General features: G+C 34.0%; 2 protein-coding genes across 3 annotated transcripts; one reads left to right on the forward strand and one right to left on the reverse strand.

The window, feature by feature from the left end:
- Window positions 1-3,321: 3,321 nt before the first annotated feature.
- On the forward strand, window positions 3,322-16,702 carry FKBP7 (FKBP prolyl isomerase 7). The gene is made up of 4 exons (XM_051986126.1): window positions 3,322-3,630; window positions 5,307-5,458; window positions 10,346-10,479; window positions 15,968-16,702. The coding sequence occupies exons 1-4, from the start codon at window positions 3,419-3,421 to the stop codon at window positions 16,127-16,129; spliced, it is 660 nt and encodes a 219-aa protein (XP_051842086.1). The 5' UTR covers window positions 3,322-3,418; the 3' UTR covers window positions 16,130-16,702.
- Window positions 16,325-26,427, reverse strand: PJVK (pejvakin). 2 transcript variants are annotated; one of them, XM_051986128.1, is made up of 6 exons: window positions 25,894-26,427; window positions 23,762-23,960; window positions 22,477-22,618; window positions 21,134-21,251; window positions 17,630-17,728; window positions 16,325-17,351 (listed from the first exon to the last, which is right to left on the reverse strand). In XM_051986128.1, the coding sequence occupies exons 1-6, from the start codon at window positions 26,102-26,104 to the stop codon at window positions 17,056-17,058; spliced, it is 1,065 nt and encodes a 354-aa protein (XP_051842088.1). In that variant the 5' UTR covers window positions 26,105-26,427; the 3' UTR covers window positions 16,325-17,055. The 2 variants fall into 2 exon arrangements, with proteins under 2 accessions (XP_051842088.1, XP_051842089.1); XM_051986129.1 differs by lacking the exon at window positions 17,630-17,728.
- Window positions 26,428-27,197: the final 770 nt, after the last annotated feature.

The following is a 27,197-nucleotide window of genomic DNA, read 5'->3' on the forward strand; positions in this document are numbered from 1 at the left end:
GGATTTCGCCGCACCCCCGCTTCTCCCAATCTTCCTCCCCGGGCCCTCTCCTTCTTTTCTTCAACCCTCCCCTCTCCCTCCTCCTTCTTCCTTCCCCTCTTCTCTTCCCTCCTCTCTCTTCCCCATCTCCTTTTCCCTAACCCCATCTTCTCTTTCCCATCCCCATCTCCTCTTCCTTTTCCTCTCCTTCCCCCTCATCCCTTCCCTTTTCCTTCCCTTCCCCCTCTCCATCTCTTTCCTCTTCTTTCTCCCCTTCTCACCATCCCCCTCCTTCACTTCTCTCCTCTTTCCTCCCTTCCCCATCCCAGTCTCTTCCTTTTCCTCCCTTCCCCATCTCCGTCTTCTTTCCTCTCTCCTATCCCCCCTCGTTCTTCTCCCCATTCCCCCTTACCTATTTCTCCTCTCCCCTCTTCATCCTACTCCTCCTTTCTGCCTTTTCCCCATTTTCCCCCATTATCTTCCCCTCCCCATCTGTTTCCTCCTCACTTTCCTCTCTTCCTTTCCCCTCCCGCAACATTTTCCTCTCTTCTCCCTCCTTCCTTTTCTTCCTTCAGAAAGGAAGGAAAGAAAGGGAAGGAAGGAAGGAAGAAATCCTAGGGGAACCATCATCCAGGCACTGCTGGCCCTCCTCAATCCCATGGTCCAGTTTCATCTGCACATCATTGGTAGCTGCTGCTACTCAACTACCACCACCACCTGATATACAAAATAATGCTTTTGAAAGCTGTTTCACTTGAGCCTCATAACCACCTTGGGAAGCAAGGAATTTTTATTCTTTTATCCAACCACCCGTACCCCACCACCCAAGGTTAAGAAGTGGCTAGATAAAGCAGGGGTTAGAGTGCAAGGTTACTCATATTCCTGAGTTCAAATTTGGCTTCAGACGCTTTCTAGCTGTGACTTTCGGCAGGTCTCTTAACTCTACCTCAGTTTCCTAATCTACAAAATATCTAACGGATTGGAGAAGAAAATAACAAACCACTCCAGCATCTTTGCCTGTGGGAGGGAGGAGGCGGAAACCAAAAAGGAGTCACAGAGAGGAGGACACAACTGAAACCACTCAACAATCCCAGATTAAGGGACTTGCTCAGGGTCACAAAATTAGTGCACAAATCGGAATCGGAATTGGATCTTCACTGAGATTGAAAGGGATTTGAAACTCCTTCATTTTACAAACAAGGAAACAAGCTAACTGTAAATATCTTGAACAGGTTCACACAGCTATTAATATCCTCCTCAGTATTTGTATCCGCAGCACTTAATACTATTATACGTGGCCTCCATAAGCACTTAATAGATGCTTGTTTCCTTCCTTCTTTAGAGCTGGAAAGAACCTTTGAAGTCATCGAATATGATCCCCTCTTTTCCTAGATGAGGAAATTGAGTCTGAGAAATATGGTTAAATTCCCAAGGACACATAGCTATTGAGTGTCTGAAACAAGATTCAAGCCTTTCGCCACCTAGCGGCCTCTCTGAAGTATAATCTCTCTGTCTCAACTGCTTTTTCTATAATAAAAGTGGGTTGAATAAGACCCTCATCATTGTGTGACCCTTCGATAATTACTTAAGCACTCTGAGCCCATTTTTCTCATCTATGAAACGATTCGATAACTGCGGAAATCCTTTCCAAGTTTTAGGCTTTCTTAATTAATAGTGCTGACTTGTGAATTAGGGACAAGCCCTGGAGTTCAAAGCATACACACCTGGAGCGAGTGGAGGGGGGCAGGGAGACGTGTTGAAAATTCTGGCACCTAACCTGTATTAAAAAAAAAAAATTAGTGCCTTAAGCATGGTGCATACTTCTTATGTTCCTATCAAATAGCTAGTTGCAAGCTTTAATGAATAGGAACATTCTTACTGTCAGGTAATAAAAGCTTCTGGGAATGTGCCTGGAGTTTGTTTTGTTGTTTTCAAATGTTATTTAATACAAGTAAGGACACCAAGTCATTATTTTGTTGCTGTTGTTGAATGAAATTGAAGATGTTTTCTTTATTCTTATTGTGAATTCTTTCTTTGTATCTTTCCTGCCTATTCTTGGGATCCCTAGGATTAGAGATTTAGAGCTGCCTAAATGGTCCTGGGACTCAGGATCCTGGAGGAAGCGACCTCAGAAGCTATTTTGTCCAACCCCGCTCATTTTACAGACGAGGAAACTAAAATATAGGATAGGGTAAGCCAATTGGCAGTTACATAGCCAGTAATCAGTCCTCAAAAGGTAAGATCTAGGTCCTCCTTTGACGACTCAATCAGTGCTCTTCCCAATCCAGTCCATTCTTTGAATTTTTTAAAGTGAGGAAATTGGGACCAAAGAGAGTGATTCGCCTGTTACAGCATTATACATTACATACGTGGCACTATATGACTAGCACTTTTATTTTGACTTGTGATATTTGGGGGTAGGTGTCTACTAATTGTATTTTTTCAGGGTTGACTTTTTCATCTTTGTCTCCACCAAGCCCCAGCAACAGCCCTTCCAAGACAGTATTTGTGGAATTAGGCCGAGCTGAAAATCACCCTCCCCGCCCCCTCAGTAATTAGAGTCCATCTCCTGGGCTGGGTGCTAGGTTTGTGAATTTGTTGAAGAGAAACCCACTACTAAGAAGCCCTGGAGCCAGAGAAAATAAACTGCCTACCTGAGTGAAAAAGACATTTATTCTGGCGAGTGTTTGATTGATCTCGGGCAACACAACTGAGATGTTTAACTGCAACCGGGTAACCATCTCTTATCTAACACACCTACCTCATTACTGGACTGCAGTGGGGACGGCTTAATGCATAGTGGGGAAAAGTCCTCTAAGGAATGAGGTTCTGGTATCCGCTCATGTCCCTCAGTGAAAAAGGTTGCTGCTTTCTTAAAAGCCTCAAGAAAATTATAGGAACCTTTCGTAATCCCATTCCCACGCAACGGATTTTCTATCCCTGCCCTAAAGGAGCGATTTCCTGAAATCAGGAAAATCAGACTGAAATCATTTCCCCTTAAGTCATTTTCCTTTTAAGCTTTGAAATCTACGCTTGTAGCCAGCAACTGCATGACCGCAAATCTCCAAATACTTGGAAAATTTCCCTTTCAGAGCAAGTAAATTTAATCAGAAGTCAGTCAGTTTAAGTCATACTTATAATATCTATTTTGCAAGCTGGCAGACTTTGTGACATTTTTCACACACTTCCACTAGTGCAGGACAATCAATACAAAACCACTCAGTCCCACCATAGGACTACAATCGAAATGGCTTTATCTTCCACAGACTTTGTCCAGCCCAGTCCAGACAAGCAAACACCGCCCCTTTGGGGGGGTGACAAAGCTCCGCCTCCAGCGCCCTTCTATGACGTAACAATGCCACGCGTCTAGAGCCTTGTTAGAAGGGGGAAAATATAGGGAGGTGGTCCTGGGATTTGGGGGGCTACAGATTCGGGAGTCATGCATTTTTCTTTTAAATGCGTTCTTTTCTTGCAGGCTTTAAGCCTCTTTTCTTCCTTTATCCAGGGACAAAAACTAGGGGAAGGTATGGATGAAGTGAAAATAGAAGTTTTACATCTTCCAGAAAACTGTTCTTCCAAAAGCAAGAAGGGGGACCTGCTAAATGCCCACTATGATGGCTACTTGGCAAACGGCACCAAATTCTACTGCAGGTAGGAAATTCGCAAGCTAACGACACCGTCGTCTACGTGTGTACAATCTAACCTTGCTGCTTCCAACAGAAAACCAGTTATGCTCGATAGATAAAGGGAGTAGGAAATGTTATCCCGTATCCTGTGCCCGTCTAACAAACCAGATTAAAGTACTGCATTCATGCAAAAACTGAAGATAGGATGACTAGATATTACGATCAAGTTGCATCTAAGGAAAAAGATGTCTTTTTTTTTATTTGATTGAATATTAATGTTAAAATTACTAAAAGATGGAAATGTAGACCCAAAATGTAATCATATCTTTGCCTTTTTTTCTTTGAAGTCATTTGAACTATCATAGTGAACTATGTATGTATATAGAAATCGAATTGTATGTGAGTTTTTTATAATACTCTTCTTTTTTCCCCTCCAACATGGTTGTAAAGGATCTGAACTAATAAAGTAGAAAGGTCCTGTGTTACTCCTTCAGCCCTTCCTACTCTGGATTTCTGGAGTTTTAGGAAGCATTTAGCAGTTCTCCCCTAGGGAGCACTGTACTATCAACTAGGAGAATTACTGTGGGTAAGACACCTCCCAGGCTCAATGTTTTAAAAGTTAATAATGTAGTAGTTGTATTTTTTATGTTTCCCAAATTATTCTTTTCCTTCAATCACATTTGAAGTCTAAAAAAAAAGGTGACAACAGAAAACAAGAAAAAAAAAATCATGTTCTTTGTTTAGAAGCTAACTAGAATTCTCAGAAGCCAATTATTCCATGAATTCAACCAATTCAATCCCACAAGTATTTATCAAGTACCTACTTAATATTTAAAGTAGCTTAGGTGCTTGGGATATAAAATATTGATAGCTTCTGCTTTCTAGGAACTTGTCATAATTGACTTTTGGGAAAGATAAGACAACTATAAAGATGTGGGTGGTATTAAGGAGGGAGAAAACTCTAACAAATTTAGGGGTTGGGGAGATTAGGAAAAATTTCAAAACTTCACTAAGAAAAAAATTAAGTTGAGAATAAAAATGAAGTAACATCTTGCTACTAGTGGCTTTGGGCAAATTATACTGTTTCTAAGAAAAGTTAGGCTAAAAAAATTATGTAGGAATACATAGTACTCCTATATCCTCTTGTAGAAATATAAAACAGGTAGCTTAAAGGGTACACTGGAGCCAGTTCAGAGTGGTTAGAGAGCCAGTTGTCAAATTTTAAATGTGAGTATGTTTATTCTTTGGAAATGGCTATTGTTGGGGCAAATAGATGGTTTATGGATGGCACCAGCCCTGGAGTCAAAAGAACCTGAATTCAAATTTGACCTGAAACACTTAACCCCAATTGCCTCAGAAAAGAAAAAAAAAAAAGATAAAAGGAAATGGCTAATGTTACCAATTATACTTTTTTGATTGTTTAGACTTGAGAGTGATAGTATTGAGAAAATATTAAAAGCAGATTAAATTTGAAAGTTGAATACATTTTAATTTTCTATGAGATCTGGTTATCAAATATTAACCAGCACACTTCCAAGTATATATTAACTAGTGATACAGAGCCATTTAATATTTAAAATAGTATCCTTGTTCTGATGTATATATTTGATACTTGTCTAGCATATTATTGCTATTATATGATTCCATGGCATGACTTCATTAATTAAATGTTTTTCTTTTCTTTTCTTTTTTAAATTGTAGCCGGACACAAAATAAAGGTCACCCAAAATGGTTTGTTCTTGGTGTTGGGCAAGTAATAAAAGGCCTAGATATTGCTATGATGGGTATGTGTTCTGGAGAAAAAAGAAAAGTGACAATACCTCCTTCACTGGCCTATGGAAAGGAAGGCTCTGGTAAAATACTTATTGAAATTGATAATCTTTCATTTGCATTTCAAAATAAATCATCAGAAAAGCTAGTCATACAACTTCTCTATTCTATATTGCTTTATTCTAGGTGCTTTATTGTTTTTAACATCATTGCTTATGAATCTTTAAAAAGTCATGAGGTACAGCCTCCTGGATCTGAAATCAGGGGTCCTGGGGTTCAGATTCCAGCTCTGACACTTGTTCCCCTTGTGACTTTGGACAAAAAATCACCAAACTTTTCCAGGCCCTCAATTTCCCACTTTGTAAAATGGAGTTGGTTGAACCTTACATTTACCTTAATGTCCCTCCGAACTTCAGGTCTTTTTCAATGTTTAAGCTGGTCCTCAGACTTGAGATTGTTTCATTCTTGGTATTTCAATCCTCAGTACCTAGCACAATGGTGGACAATAATAAGTGATTAATAAATACTTGATTGATTGCTGAACCACTTTGGCTGGACCTTGGTTATGGAGGTGGTTGCCACTTCCGTGGCAAATCTTAAAGGACTAACTGGGGCCACTGCTTTTCCACTGCTATCTCAACAGGAGTTGGACCTTAGTGGGGAGGGAGAAATAACTCACATTTTTGTAGCACTTAATGTTGTAGCACTTACTGTTACCTACAACAGCCTTATGCTAGCAGAGAGTGTGTAACTATTATACTCATTTTACATATGAGGAAACTAAAGCTTAGTAGGATTGTAACTTGGTTATGTTTATCCACCTAGTGAAGGAAAGAACCAGGATTCAGGCCTAGATATTCTGGTTCTTTGCATTACTCTTTTTTTATATCATGCTTTCTCTCAAGCTGAAAGTCAAACTTAAAAATAAAGACTGCTAACGATAAAAGGAGAGGATATTCCCAGAGTCATTTTTAAATCAACATCTGAAAATGTAGTAAGCAAGTCATTGACTCAACGACACAAAAGGGAAGATTCTTTATAAAGTGCTGAGCAAATGGACTGAAATCTTCACTGTTCATCTTTTTCTTAATCCACCACAGAGAAGGAATGAAAAAGAGAAATGGAACTCATGCATAGAGACAAAATTCCAACCCTCCTCTATTAGAGAGAGGTCCGTTACAACTCTGGAGCCATAGGAAACGTATTTAAAGCTTAAAAACAGCATTGAGACTTTCAGGATAACCTACAAAAAGCAGTAGCAATCAATCTAGTATTCACAACCCCTGGCACACAGCTGGTGTGCTGTTAAAGTTGTTGAATTGAGTAGTCATGTGGTTCATGTGTATTAAAGGAAGTGGAACCTCATTCTGTCCACTGTCAGTTTAAAAAGTTGGAAAATTATTAATTCTAGTAATATAGCTTCATAGGACTAAAAGATTTCAAGAGATTGGCTAGTAGCATGTCTTGGATATAGACAGATCAATCTCTAAATCACCTAGAAAGAAGTTTGTCAATATTTCTTCTTCCAGAGTCTAAATCTTAATTCCTGACACTCCAAATTTATCTAGTTGTATTCACCTAGTATTTGGTCCCATCTGAATAGTATTCTGGGATGGTGGAGGCGGGGAGGGAAAAATATATACACACCAAGTTTTCAGTTTTGCAGAGAGTCATATTCACTTAAATTTCTTGTGAACCTTTAAAAAAGTAATTATATTCGATGTAATAGGAATTTGGATTCTTTATCCTTATAACAAAATCAGATTAAGTGTTGCCATTGTGTAAAAACGGAATGAAGATAATAGATATTAGAGCCAATTTATATCCAAGGAACAAGGAACTCAAAGAAGTAGAAGTGAATGGATGACTTTTAATATTCTATCCTTAAAGAGTAAATGCAGTAAAACATTCAGGGACTTTAGTAGATCTATAAAAGGTGAAATAACTAGGAGTTAAGAGAGACACCAGTCCTTCAAATTATATTAAGTATGTATCTACCTTCTAACAGGCCTTTGGGCCAATAGGAGTTAAAACTCTGAGAAGCCTAGACTTCTCATATGCAATAATATCTAATATGCAAATAGGCATAGTCATTGCTGAAAGGTGAAAAAAATATAGAATCTTAGAGCTTTAAAAAACTTATTAAGGTTTGAATTTGGCTTTTTTCTCCTGACTTCAAACATCACAGATTTCCTTTATAAGTTTAAAAATATCCTCCCCAGTCACATATGAGAACTTTATAATTTATTAATATGACACAGATAACTGCAATTATAGGCTTCTATTTTACTAGGCATTTCAACTAACTCATTCTTTAGATCCTGGGGGCTAGGATTATTTTTTAGTAAAAACCTTCTATTCCCTTGAAAGTTGGTTGGACTTGGATTTGGGGGAAAGGGAGAGTGGAAGAGTAGGATTTTTGTGTGTGATCCAGTTGTTATTTCTGTATCTGTAGGCAAGCCTTAGGTAACCTAGATTTCACCTTCTCTAACCTGAGCACTTTGTATTCTCTGAATAAAAGACTATTTATAAATCTAACAGATAAACTTGAGTCCTTGTTACTTCATTTAGTCCACAATAGAGAAGAAAACAGCTAGATTTCTTTAAACTATTTTTAATAGCCTCTCAAAGGCCATTATTAACTTTCTTCTTTTTCTTTTTCTTTTAATTTTTTAAAATAATCATTCTTAATTCGACAATCACTTAAGTGCTTACTACATATGTGGTTCTATGGTAGGATCTAAAAAGCTCTACTGATAAATGTCATCATACCAGAATATATATACTTAAATGCAAAACAGAGAGCAGTATGTAAGATCATTGTCATCCCTTGGTTTATGGAACTATTGTGGAACTTGCATGGGAAAGAGGACTAGCCTAAAAACCAGGACAAGTAAGGCTGTCTATAAGCATTGTGTCTACTGTGTGCAAGGCACTATGTTAAGTACTGGAGAAAAGCAAAAATATCCATGTCCTCAAGGAGTTCGTAATCTAATAGTAAAGACTAAAAGCAAATAAATGCATAAACAAACTACATCCAATATAAACATAAAATCATTAACTAGAATTCAGAGTTTTGTCTTTGCTCTTACAATTATCTATGCTGATGCTTGGATAAATCCCTTTTCTCTGTCTTAGTTTCCTTCTATGTAAGACTAAATGTATACTTAGGTAATCACAATGGTTGGTCCCTTTTGCCTCAACATTCTATGCTTTTATGATATATGACCATTTTTCAGCTCTAAATTTTAAGTTTGATAAAACATTTGCTGTCTTATGCTGTGTACTTAATAAACTATATTAAAACATAAACCATAAGAAATCATTTCTAAAAAGCAAGAAATTTGTTCATAATTATTCAAATTCATTACTATATGTACCTAATCTCAGATATAACTATTTTAAGGAGAACTTGAAAAAAATTTTTTCTCTGCATCATCCTTGTCTTTTGCTACAAGGTATTTCTGCATGACTTGAAATGCATGTGATTTTTTTTTTTTTTAAGAGCTTTACCCTGACTGTTCATGTTGTATGTAGCATTTCTCAAAGCCTTCATTTTAGGGGTTTCATCTCATGTCAGTCATCCATATAGCATCCTATATATTCTTAAAATTTATTGAAATAAATACTTTCATGTTGGTAATACTTTGCACGCATAGCAATTTCTATTCAGAAATTTGGCATGTTTGTGTATACACATATGTATTTTTACATAAAGAAGTATTAGCCTTAAAATTTGAATTTTGAACTTTTTTCTTTTGTTCTTATCAAGGAAGTTTTCTTCCTGTGACCAGGAGATTATAGGTGGACAAATTAGAAACATGAAAATCAGTTTTCCAGAAATCATCATTGGCTATACTCTCTAGTTCTTTACTTATAGGTCAGGTAAGCATGTTATCACAATACTAACCTTTGTTATTAATTGCATGATGCATAGGTCAGATTTCTTTTGCGCTGACTATGGCTGTCATGGCTTCCTTTCTATTTTTGTTTCTGGCTTTTACATTCCTTCCTTTTTATATTCTGTAAACCTTTTAACAAAAATTTTCTTTATTGTTACCAGAGCGTACTTAACAAGTCCCTACTATGCACATAATTATCAATTATTGCTGATAAGAAAGAGATATTCTGGCTTTAAGTGAATAGAAATGTCAATTATTTATTTTGCATTAATTGATTAACTGAAATAAATTGTCTCTTAGAAGAAACCTGGCTTGATGACTGGAGTTCACTGTCCTTATTGTCAGAAAGACCCAGACTCAAATCTTGCCTTTAGATACATACTAGTTGTGTCTGATTCTGGGCAAATTAACCTAATCTCTCAAAGACTATAAAGTACAGACATTCTAAAGTACAGCTTTTCTCCATTATTCTGAGGAAGTTAACTTAGTTCCCATACTAATGAAATTACAAGTGCAGACCAAAAAAGAAAAGAATGCTGTCTAGATAAAAATATCATGTGCTATAAATCCATAGATTGGTTCTTCATTAAATATTCAAATCCCCTCTATGTTCTTTATAATATATAATATATATCACAAATAAAATCTCTTCATAAAATATATAGGTATTTCTATTCTGCTTTTTTTCATTTTTTTCATTTTGTGTTGAGTCAAAGTCATGGCTATAATGTTTATTTTATATTTGTTTTCAAGTAATTACATAATATTTTTACATCTTTTTTCTGCATTAGTTCTCTTTTAATTACTATGTTCATACCATATTTAAAAATAACAAATTCTGCCAACAAGGGCTAGAAGAGTGGTAATTATTGCTGCTACCTTAATCAAAATATTTTAAGTCAATGATCCCTTTGTAATGGCATATTTTGGATAAAAATCATAGGGGAATTCTTGAGATAACTACTAATACTTCAAGAAATATTACTTCAGTAGTCATAATTTTATTTGTTACTTCATCTTTGATCAAAACCTCTGTTCATATTAAATATTTTTTGGTCATTTTCTTAGCGCAAGGTTTGATTCCACCAGACGCAACACTGATTTTTGAAATTGAACTCTATGCAGTAACCAAAGGACCCCGAAGCATTGAAACATTTAAGCAGATAGATGTGGACAATGATAAGAAACTTTCTAAAACTGAGGTAACTAAGACAAAACCTATTGTCATGTTTCACTTATAAACCATTGTTTCAAGATACTTTTATCCCAAATAGTGTTTCCTTTTTGCATTTTAAACTCTAGCTTGGGCTTTTTTCATATAATCTTCAATCCTGCTACCTATCTCCTTCTTTCATTCTCTCCAGATTTGTCTTCCCTGGTGTCATGATTTCTAGCTCCTTTAATTCTTTCCTTTTATCTCAGGTCGTCTCCTCTTCACTTCACTTCACTTGTGTCCTGTGTTGACCATATATTTTAAACCACTTTCATGATTCACTAGTAGCCATAATTTTTGAATTCTCCCTTCAATTGTCTTTTTTAAAAAAAATTCTGAATAAACATTAAATGAGAATTTCATATACATTATAGAACAAAGAGAAGATTTTACATAAAATTATTTTTAAAAATTATTAATGTAGAGCTTTTTATTTTTAAATATAAGAATTCAACACGTACCTCTAAGAACTTTTTAAAAACTCTGATTTTTTTTCTGTCCTTCCATTCTGTTTTCTTATTTGGGGAATAGAGGGATCCCTATTTCCCTCTTATTTGAGGAGTAGAGGAATTCCCTCTCACCTTCCTCTACTCTCTCATTATTAAAAAAACAAGATCAAACCCATGTAAACAAGATAGTCAAACAAAATAAATTTCCTGAATAGTAATCCAAAATCTGAATCTGTGTCTTGAGTCCATCACTTATATTAGGTTGTGGGTAGCATGAATCATAGTCAGTACTCTGGAATCATGACTATTTTACTGAGTAGAATTCTTCAGTCTTCAAAGTAGTAGTAGTAGTAGTAGTTGTTGTTGTTGTTGTTTTTCCCAGTAAGTGGTGGTGTTTGTTACATAAATTGTTGCTCGGGTTCTGCTCACTTTACACTGCACCATTTTAAACAAGTTTCTCCCCCTGTATCTAAATTTTTCTCTTTTATCATTTCTTATGACACAATAATATTCTATTTTACTCATGTGGTTCTATTCACTTAACCTTGCACACCATTTCATACAAGTCTTCCCCAGTGTCTCCAAACCTTTCTCTTTCATCATTTATTATGACAATAATATTGTATTATGCTTATGCGGCATAATTTGCTCAGCTATTCCCCACTTCTTCAACTTTCTCAAGTTACCAGCCTGCTAATCCTCAAATCTATTTTTGAAGTTGCTAAATCTGCTAATACCTCAAACATAGGTAATTCCACTTCCACCTTGTTTCTTAGCTTCTACTCTAAGGATGCTTCACTATGTATTTATGGTGCATAACTCCCTTTGGACCCTATTAGTATTCAACTATTTTTTGTCAACCCTTCATAGCTCCTTTATCTCATTCTTCACTTCATACCCATTCTATACCCATTCTCTTCATTTCCTCATACCCCTCACAGTGGATGCTTCTCAAAGTTCTGTTCTACTTGTTTCCTTTTTTGTCTCTTCATTCTCTGGTTCCAGTCTCATTTATTCATATAGATTCAAATTCTATCTCTGCCTACATAAGCCAAAATTATCTCCACCTTTGACTTCTGTACTTTTTCAGACTTGCTACTACAATATATCTCAAAGATCTGGATATCTCATGACAATGTCAACTCAATATGTCCCAAACCAAATATATTTTAAGTTCAAACCCTATTCCTCCTTTTGATTTCACTATTTCTATTCGTAACACCATCACTTAACCAAGGTTTTCTATTTAAAACCTTAATGTTATCTCTCTTCTTTGACATCCAAATATCTGAAGGATTGCCCAGTATCTGCACTCCTTCCTTCCTTCCTTTTCTAGATCCCTTGGTGAATCAATTTTAATCTATGAGATCCTCTAATCTCTTGCCCCCTGGTCCTGTCTCTGATCATGTCTTGCCAAATCCCTAACTTTGGATTATTCCTACCAATCACCTCTGCAATACACCTCTCACACACTCCTACCAATTACCTCTGCAATACACTTCTCACACCCTCTCACACCTTTCACACAGGTAGACCCTGATTGCCATATAGATTATTATAATTTTCCTAACTGGTATCTTACCTGTGTTGTCACCATTCTATTCCATCATCAACAACAGTGCTAGATTTGACTAATTGATTTATTTCTTTGGCCACTTCCCCTTCTCTCACCCCTTTTTCCCACAACCTGGTCATGATATATAGCTCAGAAATCCCTTACTTTTGCCAACAGCAGAGCAGCAAGAAGGGAGTTCATTTCTCTCAGGTACTTGGGTAGGGCTAAATTAGAATTTAATGGCCATAGAATATACTACAAGTGTATCCACCGATCACTATAGCTAGTTTTTTTTTTTTAACAGTCACTTTTATGCTTACTTATTTGATAATTCTATGCCATCCTCCCTGAGGCTATCAATACTGACAACTCTCCATTCAGAGTCTTTACAGAGAAGCTCCAAAGACCATTAGTTACCCATCACAATCCTCCATTGTTAAGAACATAAAATAGAGCAGTTTTCTAAAATACATAACCATTTCTATGCCATGAAGCAGAAACAGACTTCAGAACATATAAGGCCCCCACTATCCTCTTTCTCCATATTACAGTGGAGAGTCCCCAAAAGGTAACTGATTTAGCTGCTGCTTCCATAGATATCATTACCAAGTGTAAAATAATATTGAAAAAGGGTCTGAAATTAACAGATAGTTTTTGTAATACTATCAGTAAATGAGTTATAGCATTAATAATTAACTTACACAGTGCATTTTAATTTGTATAATTATAAAATCATACCTAATAAACATTAATAAGTTAGCATTTATATAGCTCTTAAGTTTTGTACTGTATGTATATACATATATAAATAAGTAATTTTATCCTCACAACGACCCTAGGAAGTAAAGATACTGTTGTTAATCCTCATATTCTGGGGCCTCTGTTCAAAATATTCATTTAAATAAATTCATATAACTCAAAGGTTAAAAAATGCATTTGACTAGGTATTCTAATACATATAAATGCAAAAAATGATATAAGTAAATGTAAAAAATAATATATGTAAAACACTTTGAAATCTTTAAAGAAATATAAATTCTAGCTATTATCAGGATTAATTATAATTGTATTAATTCAGTAAGTCTAATTGATTAGTTCTAATGAAAAGTGTAATAATAATGAATTTTCAGGGCTTTCTCTTATAGACAATTATAGCAAAAATAAAAGGGAATTTATTAATGAGCTAGCCGGAAAAGGCATTCTTGCCTATGGAAAGATTTACTTGCTTTCTTAGAAATGACAAGAAGTTTTTTTTAAGCCCTTGAAGTGTCTATTTCCTTAAAATAAACATAAAACTAATCTTTATGGTGTTTTAGGGTGCTCCAGAACATTCTCTTCCCTTCCTAAATGAGTTCAGTACTATGAGATCTCATAGTCTCTTTCTCTCTCTACCCAAACTCCTGACCTCATATTAGGAGAATCAGACAGACATATTGCTGCTCCTTCAATAATCAACTTCCCAGTTCCTCAGTTGATTCATTTCCCTTGAGCTCCTCTTCGATTTCACCTCAGCTGCGCAACACAGATAATCATACCCTTGATCTTACCATGTTTCATATGTATTCTGCTTCCATGATTATGAACTCTTGACATACCTATATCTGATCATATCCACTCTATCTTTCCCTCTAACCTACCATCTTAATCCTGTTCTTTCCCTTCGTTGTAATCTCTAATCCTTCTACTCTCTGTTTTTGCCCTGTATCTGCATTCCTTCCTTCCTTTCTTTTCTAGATCCCTTGGTGAATCAATTCTAATCTATGAGATCCTCTAATCTCTTGCCCCCTGGTCCTGTCTCTGATCATGTCTTGCCAAATCCCTAACTTTGGATTATTCCTACCAATCAATATACCATTTTATTTTTTGTTCACCTGCTGCTGAACAGGGTTGGAAAGAAGCCTATAACCAGGTTGACAGAGTACACTATAAATTAATACCATATAATCTCAACTTGAACCCTCATTGCAGCAAAGCAATCCTTTTAAACCTCTTTAATTCATTTATTCTCTTTCAACCCTCTCAGAATACCTCTTCTTCCTACCCTTTCAACTGGTGGACTCCATTCACTTCAGTAAAAAATTAGGGTCACTCCACTCCCTTTTGTCTCTTCATTTCACATCACTCAGACATCTTCCACTGGTTTACATGAAGAAAAAATGGCAGATTTCATATTTTTTTCCTTTCTTCATATACTTAGTGCTTACTATAGTATATATGTAATTAATAAATGCCTATTAATTATTGATTAATATCCTCCACAAGAAATAAGTTCTATAAAACTTCATAAAGAGAAGAAGAGAAAGAAAATGTGATAGCAATCCTTGATAAGATTTTTTAAAAAATACCATTATCATGTGAGCACATATATCTAGCCACTCCTTTCTATCTGTGAACAGATGATGCAGACCTCATAGCACCTTCATCTTGCCAACTGGATACTATATCCAGAACAGGTTGATAGACTGGCTAACTGCACTGCTAAAGCTATGTTAAAATTTACCTATAGCCTGACAGTACCTTCACAGTTTATCTTGCTTTCTTTTCCTTCAGCCTTTATAGCTATTATTTTCTAATAGTTCTGCTACTTTTTCTTTAGTTATGGCCTGAAATATATATAAATGACTTCCTCCCTACTTCACCTTCTCAAAAAGGTCATACTATTTAACTGCTTTTATATTGTCTTTTCATAGTATGTAATATTTCATAATAATCTGTCAGTTTCCTCTAGTTCTTTATTTCCACTTTCACAGTGACTGATAATAAAAATCCCATATTCTAAAAGAAAATTGTTCTTGTGTCAAAAAATATTTTAATGTATTTACCAGTAAAGAAACTGGTAATGCTATACCTGCCTTGGCACTTAAAAGATGTTTGAAGCAGTAGAAAAATGTGATACAAATTCAAGTTCATTTTATTCCAAAGTCCAGATGTTTATTGAATTTTGATTGAAGTTTTAAGTGTCAGAAGAAGGGTTGGAATTATTCTAAAATTGTGCTTTGATAGCAGAAATTTTTCTAAAATGCTATCTTGAATTCTATAAGAAAGCATTTTTAAGATGATTTTTCATTGTTGGAAGTTGTGTACAAATGTGCATAATTAAATTTGTCTGATTTGTTTACAGTACAGGTCAAACATAGAACATAGAAATTTAAGAAAAATATATAATGAATAACATGAAATATGTATCATAAAAATGAACATCTTTGAATAGTTCTTCACAATTAAGTAATGCTAATTTGAAGAGATTTGGAAGATTTCCCCCAAAATTTCACTTAAAATTAACAACCTTTAGAGGTATCCTTTTGTAATAATTCACATGGAAACTGTCGTCTCTAGCAGTAAGGTTTGGGGCTTCATAATGTTTACATTATGAATTTTCCAAATTCATCATTAAATTTTCCAAAATGCTTTACGAGTGTTTGTTTCAGCAAGTTTTTTCTTTTTCTTTTTCTTTTTTTTTTTTTTTAATATAGATCAATCATTATTTGAAAAAGGAATTTGAGAAAGATGATAAACCACATGATCAGTCATATCATAATTCCGTGTTAGAAGATATTTTTAAGAAAAATGACCATGATGGAGATGGCTTCATTTCTTCGAAGGAATATAATGTATATCAACATGATGAACTATAGGATATTCTTTATAAATTTATTTGACTATCTTTTGTATTATCTACAAAATTATTTTTTCCTATATTTTTTCAAGTCCTGTGTCTAACACATGTAGTTGTGTGACCCTACATAGGAAAAGTGCTGATCTGCATTGGTAGAGGGAGTTTCTTCACCTGAGAGATCCTTATATTAATGAAATAACAGGATCAGTCCTCATTCCTATAATTGTTTTTAATTTTAACATTCTTTGTATGTCTTCTTTTTATAGTGACATTAAAAATTAGGGATACTTTGTAGCGTAGACAAATAAGACCTTCTAAATCTACATAAAGGTATTTTGTCCTTAAGCATCTTCATGACAGAGAAAATACAGAAATCTGATCTTTGCAATAGATTTGAAGTAGCAGTAAAGGAGCCTTATAACCTCAGATCTTTAAATGCACATTCAATAATAACAACCTGTTTCTCAAAATCTAGTTCACTTAACTTTGTTTATGAAACCTTAGGTTTAGAGAATTCTTAATGTCCTTTTAATATGATACTGCAATTAAATATGTATGATTACATTAAATTATTAACATTTTTCTCATTTTACCATAATGTAAATGTTTTTTAAAAAATTTCTGCATTCAATTCTTCATTAAAATTTTGAATTGTCAATAATAGAACATTTAAGGGGAAAAAAATCTCAATTTTTAGAACTTTCTTAATTCACATGACAAAACAACATAATACCACAATCTTTTTATAGTAACTATTCCAGCTCTTTTTGAAACACTATATTTTGAAATATAAATAAAATTTTTGAGGAAAATTAAAATACAAATATCATTGAAATTAATTTTTACCTTTCTTCTCTTTCACAATTAGTTGACTCATTTGAATCCAGATAATTTGGAAAGGGTTATGGCACAATTTCACTTAAAACTACATTAAAGGCACTTATTTTATTTCATTCTCTTGTGCCAAACATCAAAGCAGGGCACAGCATGAAGTCTTACATACTTTTGTCCATTGAAAGAACACTCAAAACATCCATAAACAGTTTCCCTCTTATAGTTGCCCATTCCACAGAGGACACAAGGTCCTTTTGGAATATTGTGATTGAGTAAATTAACTCGGACATGAGTCCCTTCCCTAAGAGAGAAGTCAGTCATACTGAGGGATTTATCATAGTAGTAATCTGAGAAAAGGTCATCCATGTAAAGTTCAGAGCGAGCAATGGCATCCATCACCCTTCTATCTGAAAAGGAAAGCACACAAAAATAAGCATAAATTAAAAGTACAAGGAGAAAGATAAAGCCACAAATGAATTTTTTTAAATGTCATCTAAAATTTAAAATATTTCAACAAGCAAATTCAAGAGTTTTTAAAATCAAGCTACAAAAATTTTTAATTTAAATTCTTCATTTTGATTAGAGATAGCAGATTGAGTATTTTATATTTTAACGAAGAAGGGAAAATATGTATCCCAAATACCCTTTCATTAATGTAACTAGTGATCAGTCTCAAATGACATACTTCGTTCAAACAGTATATTTCTTAATCTGTAGAATATTGCGAATGTTGTTGTTTCTTCTCTTTCAAATCCTCCTTTTGACACTGAAGTGACACAAAGGTCTAACAAAAAGAAAAAGAAGAAAAAAAAAAGCATAGTACAACATTCTTAGGAAAAAGAAACCCAAATCCAGCTGCTCTATAACTTGTTTATATAGAATAGTTTGCGTGTTGTCTTCCCCATTACATTGGGAGCTCCTTGACTTTTTCTTCAATCCCTATATTCTTGCCTTTATAGTCTCTCACATGATCTGTGCTAGTCATTTATTGGTAATTGCGGGAAAAGTCACCAAAAAGGTAAAATAGAAATTTACTACAATAATCTTCAGATGATGTTTACGCACTACAATAGCTAGAGGGCTCCCTTACCTCAACTATTTGGATTGCATGATCTATCTTTTGTTTTTTGAAATCCAGTTTTGAATTTTATGCAGCCCTAAAACTGTAAAGTTAGCCCTGACAGTCAAAAAAAAAGAAAAAACCAAACAAAAACAACAAAACAAAATCCAAAACCCAAATCTCATAGATTACAAAAAACACTACTCGTTTGGGTATATCTAATTTCTAATATTTGTACCTTGTTCTCTTTCCTAGAGGCAAATAATTCATATTTGACTATTTTTTTCTTTTTAAAAGTTACATGGAATAGTGAAAAAAAAAAATGACCAAGCTGGGAAAAGCTACTTTAAAGGATCAGTGGATTAATATAGATTAAATGAGACACATCTAAAAATTCTTGAGTCAGTAAACAAATGGTCAGCCAGATAGGTAGCATTAGCAACAGACATAATTGGTAGAGTGGATCTTGGCAAGATAGAGCATTGGTTTCAATCTAACAAGGTGAAATTCAATAGATATAAGATTCAAATCTTGTACTTGAGTACCAAAAAAATCAACTCCACGAATATAAGATTGTGATAGAGAGCACATGTTCTAAAAAAATTTTGGTGTTTTAATGGACTACAAACTCAGTCAGCAATGCAATGTGGCAAGTACAAAGCCAATAGATACTAGGTTTCATTAAAAAAAGGCATAGCTTCCAAGAAAGCTGTTTTCATCTAGGGTATTGTGTTCAGTTCTGAACACCATGGTTTAAAGGACATTGATAAACTAGAGAGTGTCCAGAGGAGGATAGCTGGGATGCTGATCAATTCTGCTGATTCAGGTTCAACTAAAGAAAGAGCATGTTTAACCTAGAGAAGACTTAGAAGGGGTAGATAATAGTTGAATTCAAATATATGATGTTATGGAGAATTAGACATGTGGTCCTGGCCGCAACGGGTAGAAATTACAAAGGAGACAATTTGGGCGTTAGAGCTGTGTAAAATTGAACAGGAATCCCCAGAGAGGCAAGATATTTCTCTTCCTCGGGGATCTTCAAGCAGAGACTTGTCTGATCTGTAATAAATGAGGGTATTCTTACTATAAGAGTTGGATAAAATGATCCCTAAGGTTCCTTCTACTTCTCAAAGGCTGTGATTCTATAAAAGAGGGCGGCCATCAGAGATTCTTTAAAAGGGACAAAAAGGCTGCTTATAGGATTCAATTCAATTCAATAAACAGTTGTCTAATATGTAAAATACAGAAAGGACTATACCACAAAATAAACTAAAATTATATAAAATAGTCCCTGATCTCAGTACCATTAAAAGTACCTGAGAGGAAAAACCTGGAAAGGATTACATGAACTGATGCAAAGTGAAGTGAGCAGAACCAGGAGAAAATCATATACTGCATCCACAACATTGTACAATAATTAAATATGAATGACTTTGCTTTTCTCAGCAATACAAGGATCTAAGACAATTCCAAAAGACAAATGATGGAAAATGCTTTCCATTCAAAGATGATGATGAAGTCTGAATGCAGAATTTTTACTATTTTTAATGAACATTTTTACTATTTTTCCCTGGTTTTTTTTTTTCTTTTGGCCTATTCTTTCACTGCATGACTAATATGGAAATGTTTTATATGATTGCATATATATAACCTATATTAAACTGCTAAAAATTTTAATGAAAAAGGGAGAGAGAGAATTTGAAACTTTAAAAAATTTTAATGAATGTTAAAAATTGTCTTCATGTATAATTGGGGAAAAAATATTGTTTAAAAGAAAAGTACCTAAGAAGCGCAAAGAGCTGTATGAGATTAGGGAGAACACTACTCATTAGGAGGTTCAAGGAAAGCATCCTGAAAGAGGTGGCTTTTAAGATGGGCTTTAAGGATTTCAACAGGAGGAGGAAAGATGGCAACCCTAGGAGATATGTAAAAAAGCCAATAAACAGGCAGGTAAAGGCAGGGTAAGTGTGGGGGATAATGAATAGTCCAGAGTACCTAAACTGAAGAATATTTAGAATAGATGGTGATATAAATTAAGACTGGAAACAATCATAGGATTTAGAGTCTGGACCAGACCTAAGAGGCCATATATCTCAATCTTTACATTCTGTAGATTTTGAAGAGCAGTCTGGAGTCAAGGAATGCTAAGCTAAAAGTTGTGATCTATTTGTAATTTTGATTAGTTATTTTACCATGAGTAAATCACTTTCTCTCTCTACAGCTCATTTTAAATTGATATAACTCTATTCCTAACTTATGAGTTATTGTGATGAACATCCCAGATTAGGAAGATTTAAACATTTGTCAACATTTTAAACACTTAATACTTATTGGGTATTTATTGTGTTCAGAACACTCATTTTGTTATTGTACTATAAACGTATAGATTCATAACTACTTCTGCCTAGTTTCATATCCTGCTTGGAAAAAAGGAGTATAAAAAATTAGGTTAGCAGTTGTCTCAACAAGCAAATATTTTAAAATCATTTTTGAAAGATTTAAAAAATATAAAAGAGATTCACAGACTTAAATTGAACAGCCACCAATGTCAAGATTAGGAATAAATTTCCCGGTGAGTATTTTATGTTCTTTATGTCCTTTGAAGTTATTTGTTAGTTTGTTTTTTTTTTAAATAATCTTTGTTTAAAAGTTTGTACTAGGAATCTGTATATCAAGGCCAGCAGGGCCAGGCAAACATAACATAGTACCTTTATTTTCTTACTTTTACCCTCTCCCATCTCTTTCTCCTCTCCCAACAAATGTACTATCTTTTCAGATGTTTAGTCCTCATTTTTTCTTACCCTTTTCTCCACCCCTTCAATCAAAATGTGCTTTTAGAAAATATTAGTTATTTATATCCTAGCATAAGAGTAGTTCAATATGTTGTTCCAATCATTTTTAACATCAATCTCTGATTAGAACATAGGATTGCTTAAAGATAAAATGTAAAGCAGGTGATAGATGTTTTTGAGAATGAGGATTCCTGTAGATAAAAATCACCTACTGTCATTTCTGCATAAGACTGGCCCTTCGCGAAAGTATTACTTGCATTTTAATGGTTTCATATAAAATAATTGTAAAACAGTTTATTTGAAAAGTATATGGATATCTCACAAACAGATTACTTACCAAAGGCACCATCCAAATAAATGAAAAGTTCAAAAACACTAAAAGCTATGGTTGTGTGTGCTGGAAAAACAATAGCTTTGTCTCTTCCCTTTGGGTTTTGTTCATCAATAATGTGAAACTAAAATTCAAAAAAGAAATAACATGTATTAGTACAGAATCAATTATGAAAGGGAAATTCTTTTGAGTGTGAATGAAATATTGAAAGAATAACATTTATTCAATTCTCTTATTCAATTATTTTTAGGATAAACCTATTTTTAATGTAAAGAACTATCTTGTTTGAAATTATTTGACTCTTCTAGGGACAATAACTCTACTAGAAAATGGTAATTTAGTTTAAGGAAGGAAATATTTTATTCCATTTCACTCACATTACTGTTGGACTTAATATTATGTTAAATCTGTTGCAATAATAATGCTCTCCAAAGAGCCAAATCCTTAATCCCCCTCACTCCTTTTACAAATCAAATAGATTATTTTAAAGTTTCCTTTGGTCTTACTGGTTTACTGATGTGTGGAGCTGTTCTGATACGTTGGGACTTTCAACAGCCTTTGAAAGATATTCTAAACTAAAAGCTTGTCTGTCTTTCAGGCCAGTGAAAGTTCTAATTCATAAGTGAATGGTTTGTTAAACTAGCCAGATTAAATCAATACTTTCTCTTTCCGTTTCTGTACAAATCAGTAGTCCCAGGCAGATAAAGCTTCACTCTACTAAGATTTAGATAAAATTTTGCCAAAATCTTACCTTTCCATGCCTTAAAAAATGCAATTCTTTTAAAATAAATTAGTCAAATCATTGAGTTTCACTAAATGAAATGAAGAAATATAATTGGTTTAAAGATTTAAGTAAAAATAACTTAACTAAAATTATTGTAACTAAAAGTTTAAACTCTGAGATAAGTTTGAAATATTACAACAATATTATAACATGATAGTTTCCTATAAACAATTGTTTCCAAAGTATTTAATCTGTATGATTAAAAAAGAAAAACATACACTTTGAACCAAACACCTGCTTTTATTCTTGTAGCATCATTTCAGTGATTAAAGGATGATCTTTAGTTATATGCACTTCATTTCACGACGACAGATATTTGGGCATCATTAAATTCCTTGAATTTAATATCCAGATTTTCTTGGAGATTTTTTCACAAGTTTGACACACAAATAAAAATTTCAATGCAAGAAATATCACATTTTCTGCCATTTTCTATCAAAATGTTAAAAACATGCTATTATAACCATTCTTTTGTCATAGTACCAATAAAATACTAGTTTCAAGTTTAAAAATACATGCATCACAACCTTTTAGTTAGTAAGAGAAGTCTTTTAAGGATATTTACCCTCACTGCTTCCCCACGCATTCCAGCATGAACAGATAATGAACACTGGCGTGTTGTTCTAATACTTTCCATGACCACACACAATACTGCCTTTCTACTACTCCTTGATTGACGGATTAAGCAATGATCAAAGTTAATTTTTCTAAAATAAAAATAAGAGAAATTCATAGTTTTGTATTACCTAATTACATTTACTTGTTTTCTAATTATTCATAAAAATGAATTAAAAACCTATTTGCATGTGATATAAAATATTTTGAACTGGCCTAAAAGGAATTCATATTGACATATCGATTAAAAGAAATTCAGTAAATTCTTTTAAAAGAATTCAACTAATACCAAACCTTGATTTTAGGCAATCACCAGATTGCTGTAATTTTCTGGGAAAGCAAAAAATAACTTGTTTGTACAATAACTTGTTTCTTAACGTGAGGTTTTTGCTTTGTTTTGTTTTTCTATACTTTCCTATTCCTTATGTATCCTGTGTCTTTGTCTTTTTCTTCATCTGCAAAATGAGGATAATACCACCTACCTCCAGGGGTTTGACAAAGTTATATTCTTTAGTTTACCATTCTCTTCTATGAGTCAATAAAGATTATTGTTATTATTTCATTTTTTCAGTTCTATTCTTTGTAACCTCATTTGGGATTTTTTTGGCAAAGATATTAGAATGATTTGCCATTTCCTCCTCCAACTCATTTTGCCTTATCCTGAGGCAAGCAGGATAAATTGACTTGCCCAGGATCATACGGCTAAGAATTTGAAATTGGATTTGAATTCTGGAAGAGGAATCTTACTGATTCCAAGGCCAACACTATTCACTGAGCCATCCCCTAACTTGCAAAGTTTTAAGCATTAGATGTAGGGTCCTCAAGGGCAGGGGCAGCAGTTTGATTTTGTTTTGTTGTTGTTGTTCTTGTTTAGGGGAGGGAGTTTTCCCAACACTAAACAGTGCCTGCTACATTGGTTAATAAATGCCTAATTCTTGCCTGAATAAAAACCCTCTATTAAATGACATGGAAATAAATAAAAATCTGGAAAAAAATATTGTTAGGAGAGGAAGAGGTAGCATTTATCAAATGTGGCCCTTAGAAAAGCACCTTTTATGGACCAACCTTTTTCAAATGATTTTTAACACTCACAAGATTAATTGTAGAATTCTGAACTTAAACATTAAATTGCTCAGCTTTGTAAAATATAAAACACATCTTAAATGTATTATAGCCAAATTTGTAATATTCAGACATTTACTTGGATTTTTAAAATACATCGAAAACATACTGACCTAGTAGTAAGTTCCTTGAGTAATGTCGTTACTTCCACTTCATGCTTAGTTACCACACCAAATGAAGCTTTTACTGCAATAGAATCTGATCCAGCAACATTAATCCCAACATCATTTACCATATGATTTCCTCGTCTGTTTCCATAAAGGGAAACATCTGATTTATCTTCATAATTCAATAATTGGTAGGATGAAATACCTTTAATAAAAGAACATTGTTGTGTTTTAAATGTCTCTCACTCACATACGATGATTATTTTAAAAGTACATTTAAAAAAGTTATGTGACAATGGTTTAAACCAAATTTTCAAAATATCAATTTATCAATTCAGTTTAAGCAACTAAAGTAGGTTATGCAGTTAAATGATGAATAATATTCTTTTCTTTGTACTCAAGAAAATGATGTATGAAAAGAGGAGTAAGATGGTGGGAGTGTTTTATAAGTAACAATCTGTTGTTAAAATGCCAGTTCAAACTCCTGTGTTCCAACTAGGTCTAGAAAAATTGAGTTAACTAAAATAGATTATCTGTATATATTAATAAATTAAATGACAAAAGCAACAACAGTATGACAATCGTAAGTAGTGGTAGTAGAAGTAATGATAGGATAATTTCTCCATTTCAAAGTGCTTTTGCTTCTTTGTAAGCAATATGGCAGTATATGAGTGCTTATTTAAAGTTAATTTGTTTCAGTCATTTTCAGTCCTGTCTGACTTAATGATCCTATTTGGCATTTTCCTTGCAAAGATACTGCAATGGTTTGCCATTTTCTTCTCCAGCTCATTTTATAAGAAAGAATCAAGATAAACTGAGTTAAATGACTTACCCAGTATCCCATAGCTCATAAAGTGTCTGAGATTGGATTTGAACTCAGGTCTTCCTGACTCCAGGCTCAGCATCCTTTCTACTATATCACCTACCTGTGTAGTTTGAATACAGGTCTCTATTTGAATTCTGCCTCTAGATCCTTATTCTGTATGCTGTTTTTCAATAAACACACATGTGGTCCATAGTTTGCCAATACCATCCACAGGATTTTCTTGGCAAAGATGCAAGAGCTACTTACCACTTCCTTCTCCTTGGACTAAAGCAAACAGGATTAAAGACTTGCCTCCAGGGTCCTTCAGCTATTAAGTATCTGTGGCTGGATTTGAACTCAGGTCTTTCTGATTCCAGGACCAGTCCTCTAATTCATCTACCAATCCCCTTAAACTGCTTCAGTATGTCTACTCTAATAATCCATACTATTTGTATGACACTAAGTAAATCACTGAACCTCTATGTGCCTTAAGCAATTTTCTAGAATTTATTTACAATGCCATAAATGGGAAGTTCCTTATGATTATGAAATCCCCTTCATCATCTGATTTAATTCATTGTTCCCATTTTGCAGTCCTTTAATATGTGAAGTAGCTAGGTGGGTATAATGATAAAAGCCCTGGATGTAGATAGTCAAAACCACCAGTTCAAACCAATTGTGAGTAATTAGGAATGGCAAATCTCTCAGTTTCCTTGTCTATAAAATAACAATAATAATAGAATTTACCTTACAGGGATTTTCGAATTCAATAAAATATGGAAAGGGCTTTGTAAATTCTAAAGCACTACATTTATATAGTGCTAATATAATCGTAAAGTGACCTTATTACAAATTGATTGGGTAAAAATTATCTATTCAATTAAATACCTATTTATTGAGCACTTAAAAGCCAGGGACTGTGATAAGCCAAGATCACACAAAGATAAAAATGAAAATTATCTCTGACTACAAGAAGTTTACCATCTACTCAGTGGAAAGGAAAAGTTATAACAGCATCTATATGTATATATATGGATGGATAAATATAAATATATGCAAAAAGCAATAGGGAGAGAGAGGGGAAGATGTGGCAAATTGAGGAATTCCATGCATTTAAGAGATTTGAAAATATTTTGAGCTATTAATTTTGATGATATATAAATTTGAAGTACTTTCTGTTACTAATATCAATACACCAATTTCAACAGAAAATTTGACTATTAATAAAAAATCATACTATTCCTATAACATGCTACCTGTATTTAGGTTAGTAATAGAGTACAAAGAGTAATTATTCTAAAAACAGGCTTTCAAAAGCTATTGAAAAACTTACCAGCTGAAATTTCTCTGTCTCCTAGGAGAATATCATTCAGTGTAAAAGGTGTTGAGGTAAATTTAGCTCTCTGTAACAAAAAGCATCTTTTCTTTTTAACCACAAGGCTCAAAGGCTGATATTTGTCAGCTTCACTGAGGCTTGGAACAGGAACTAATCTCCCTCCATCTCCAACTTGTTTAACAAAGCTCTTGGTAGCAGCAGCAAACATATTAATATAATATTAATGATAAAACACTTCATCAACTGTAACTTCCAGATATAAATCCATATTCAAAAGCCTAGTATTTTAAAGAAAATTACCAGGCAAAAAACTAAATCTAGAATGAATTTTTAAATGCAATTATATACTTAATTAGAAAAGCAAAATAACCTGTTTTCACTAACTAGTTTCCAGTATGCAGAACTCACAGCTCCCTTTCAGCTTCATGTACTCAGCATGATGAATTATACATCAAGCGTAAACTGATATACTAAAGGTAAGACTGAAGTGCCACCACCATCCTATATGACAAAAAAAGCTAATAGAAGAAACTGATATTAAGTGACAATGATGTCTTTTGTCAGAACCAGAGCTAAGTAAGTATGATGGTGCAATGAATCCAGTAGGAAACATTGGCAAGACCTGAGGATTGAAATGATCAGCATTTGCCCTGAATACAATCTTTAGTGGAACTGATCCAAAGGAAATTTCTTAAGTTAATGATGCCAGTTTGGGGACAGTATGTTATGCCATTTTGGGCAATAGAAAAAGAATTATTTGGGAACAATTTAAACACTCCGATTTTCTTATGTTTCATTTTACCGTCTTCTGCTCAACAACAACAACAATGTGAGGGGGTTGGTATTAAATTCTTAGCACATAGTGGGATCCTTTTATTGCCCTAAGAACAGTCCCAAGATTCATATTATTGTCTAATCATCTCATATTAGTATTTTATTCTCTGGATTTATGCTTGAGAGAGAATGAAAAACCTGGTTATAATGGGGACTTGAGAGTGTTTTCCTTCATGATTTTATTCTTGTTTTCCAAGCTGTGGCTGTGGGGTGAGGGTCAGTGGTGCAAGGGAAGGCCAAGGAGAGGGCATTTTCCTCCAAGCATTGGGGCCAGAAGGTACAATTGGTGAATCAGCAGCAGCCCCGACACAGTCCAAATGTAGGGCGATGCTTAGGGCCCGCTTCGATTCTGATTGTTTTTAAACAATAGCTATCTTCTTTGGGGAGATCCAAGAAGAGTGCAGGTTTGGTTTCCAAAAAATTTTATACACCTGGCCTTAATGCACTGTTTAATAAAATTTAATTTA

This window comes from Antechinus flavipes, chromosome 3 (genome assembly GCF_016432865.1).
Source record: "Antechinus flavipes isolate AdamAnt ecotype Samford, QLD, Australia chromosome 3, AdamAnt_v2, whole genome shotgun sequence".
In the NCBI taxonomy this organism is placed as follows: Eukaryota; Metazoa; Chordata; class Mammalia; order Dasyuromorphia; family Dasyuridae; genus Antechinus; species Antechinus flavipes.

What these genes read in the sequence shown, in the direction of transcription:
- FKBP7 (XM_051986126.1), top strand. Translation starts at nt 3,419, where the DNA reads ATGCATTTTTCTTTTAAATGCGTTCTTTTCTTGCAGGCTTTAAGCCTC. An exon ending in GGCACCAAATTCTACTGCAG is followed by an intron (nt 3,631 to 5,306) that starts GTAGGAAATTCG and finishes TTTAAATTGTAG; the next exon opens with CCGGACACAAAATAAAGGTC. An exon ending in AGAAACTTTCTAAAACTGAG is followed by an intron (nt 10,480 to 15,967) that starts GTAACTAAGACA and finishes TTTTTAATATAG; the next exon opens with ATCAATCATTATTTGAAAAA.
- PJVK (XM_051986128.1), bottom strand. Translation starts at nt 26,104, where the DNA reads ATGTTTGCTGCTGCTACCAAGAGCTTTGTTAAACAAGTTGGAGATGGA. An exon ending in AGACAGAGAAATTTCAGCTG is followed by an intron (nt 23,961 to 25,893) that starts GTAAGTTTTTCA and finishes CTTTTATTAAAG; the next exon opens with GTATTTCATCCTACCAATTA. An exon ending in AAATATACTGTTTGAACGAA is followed by an intron (nt 17,352 to 17,629) that starts GTATGTCATTTG and finishes TTTCCTTTTCAG; the next exon opens with ATAGAAGGGTGATGGATGCC.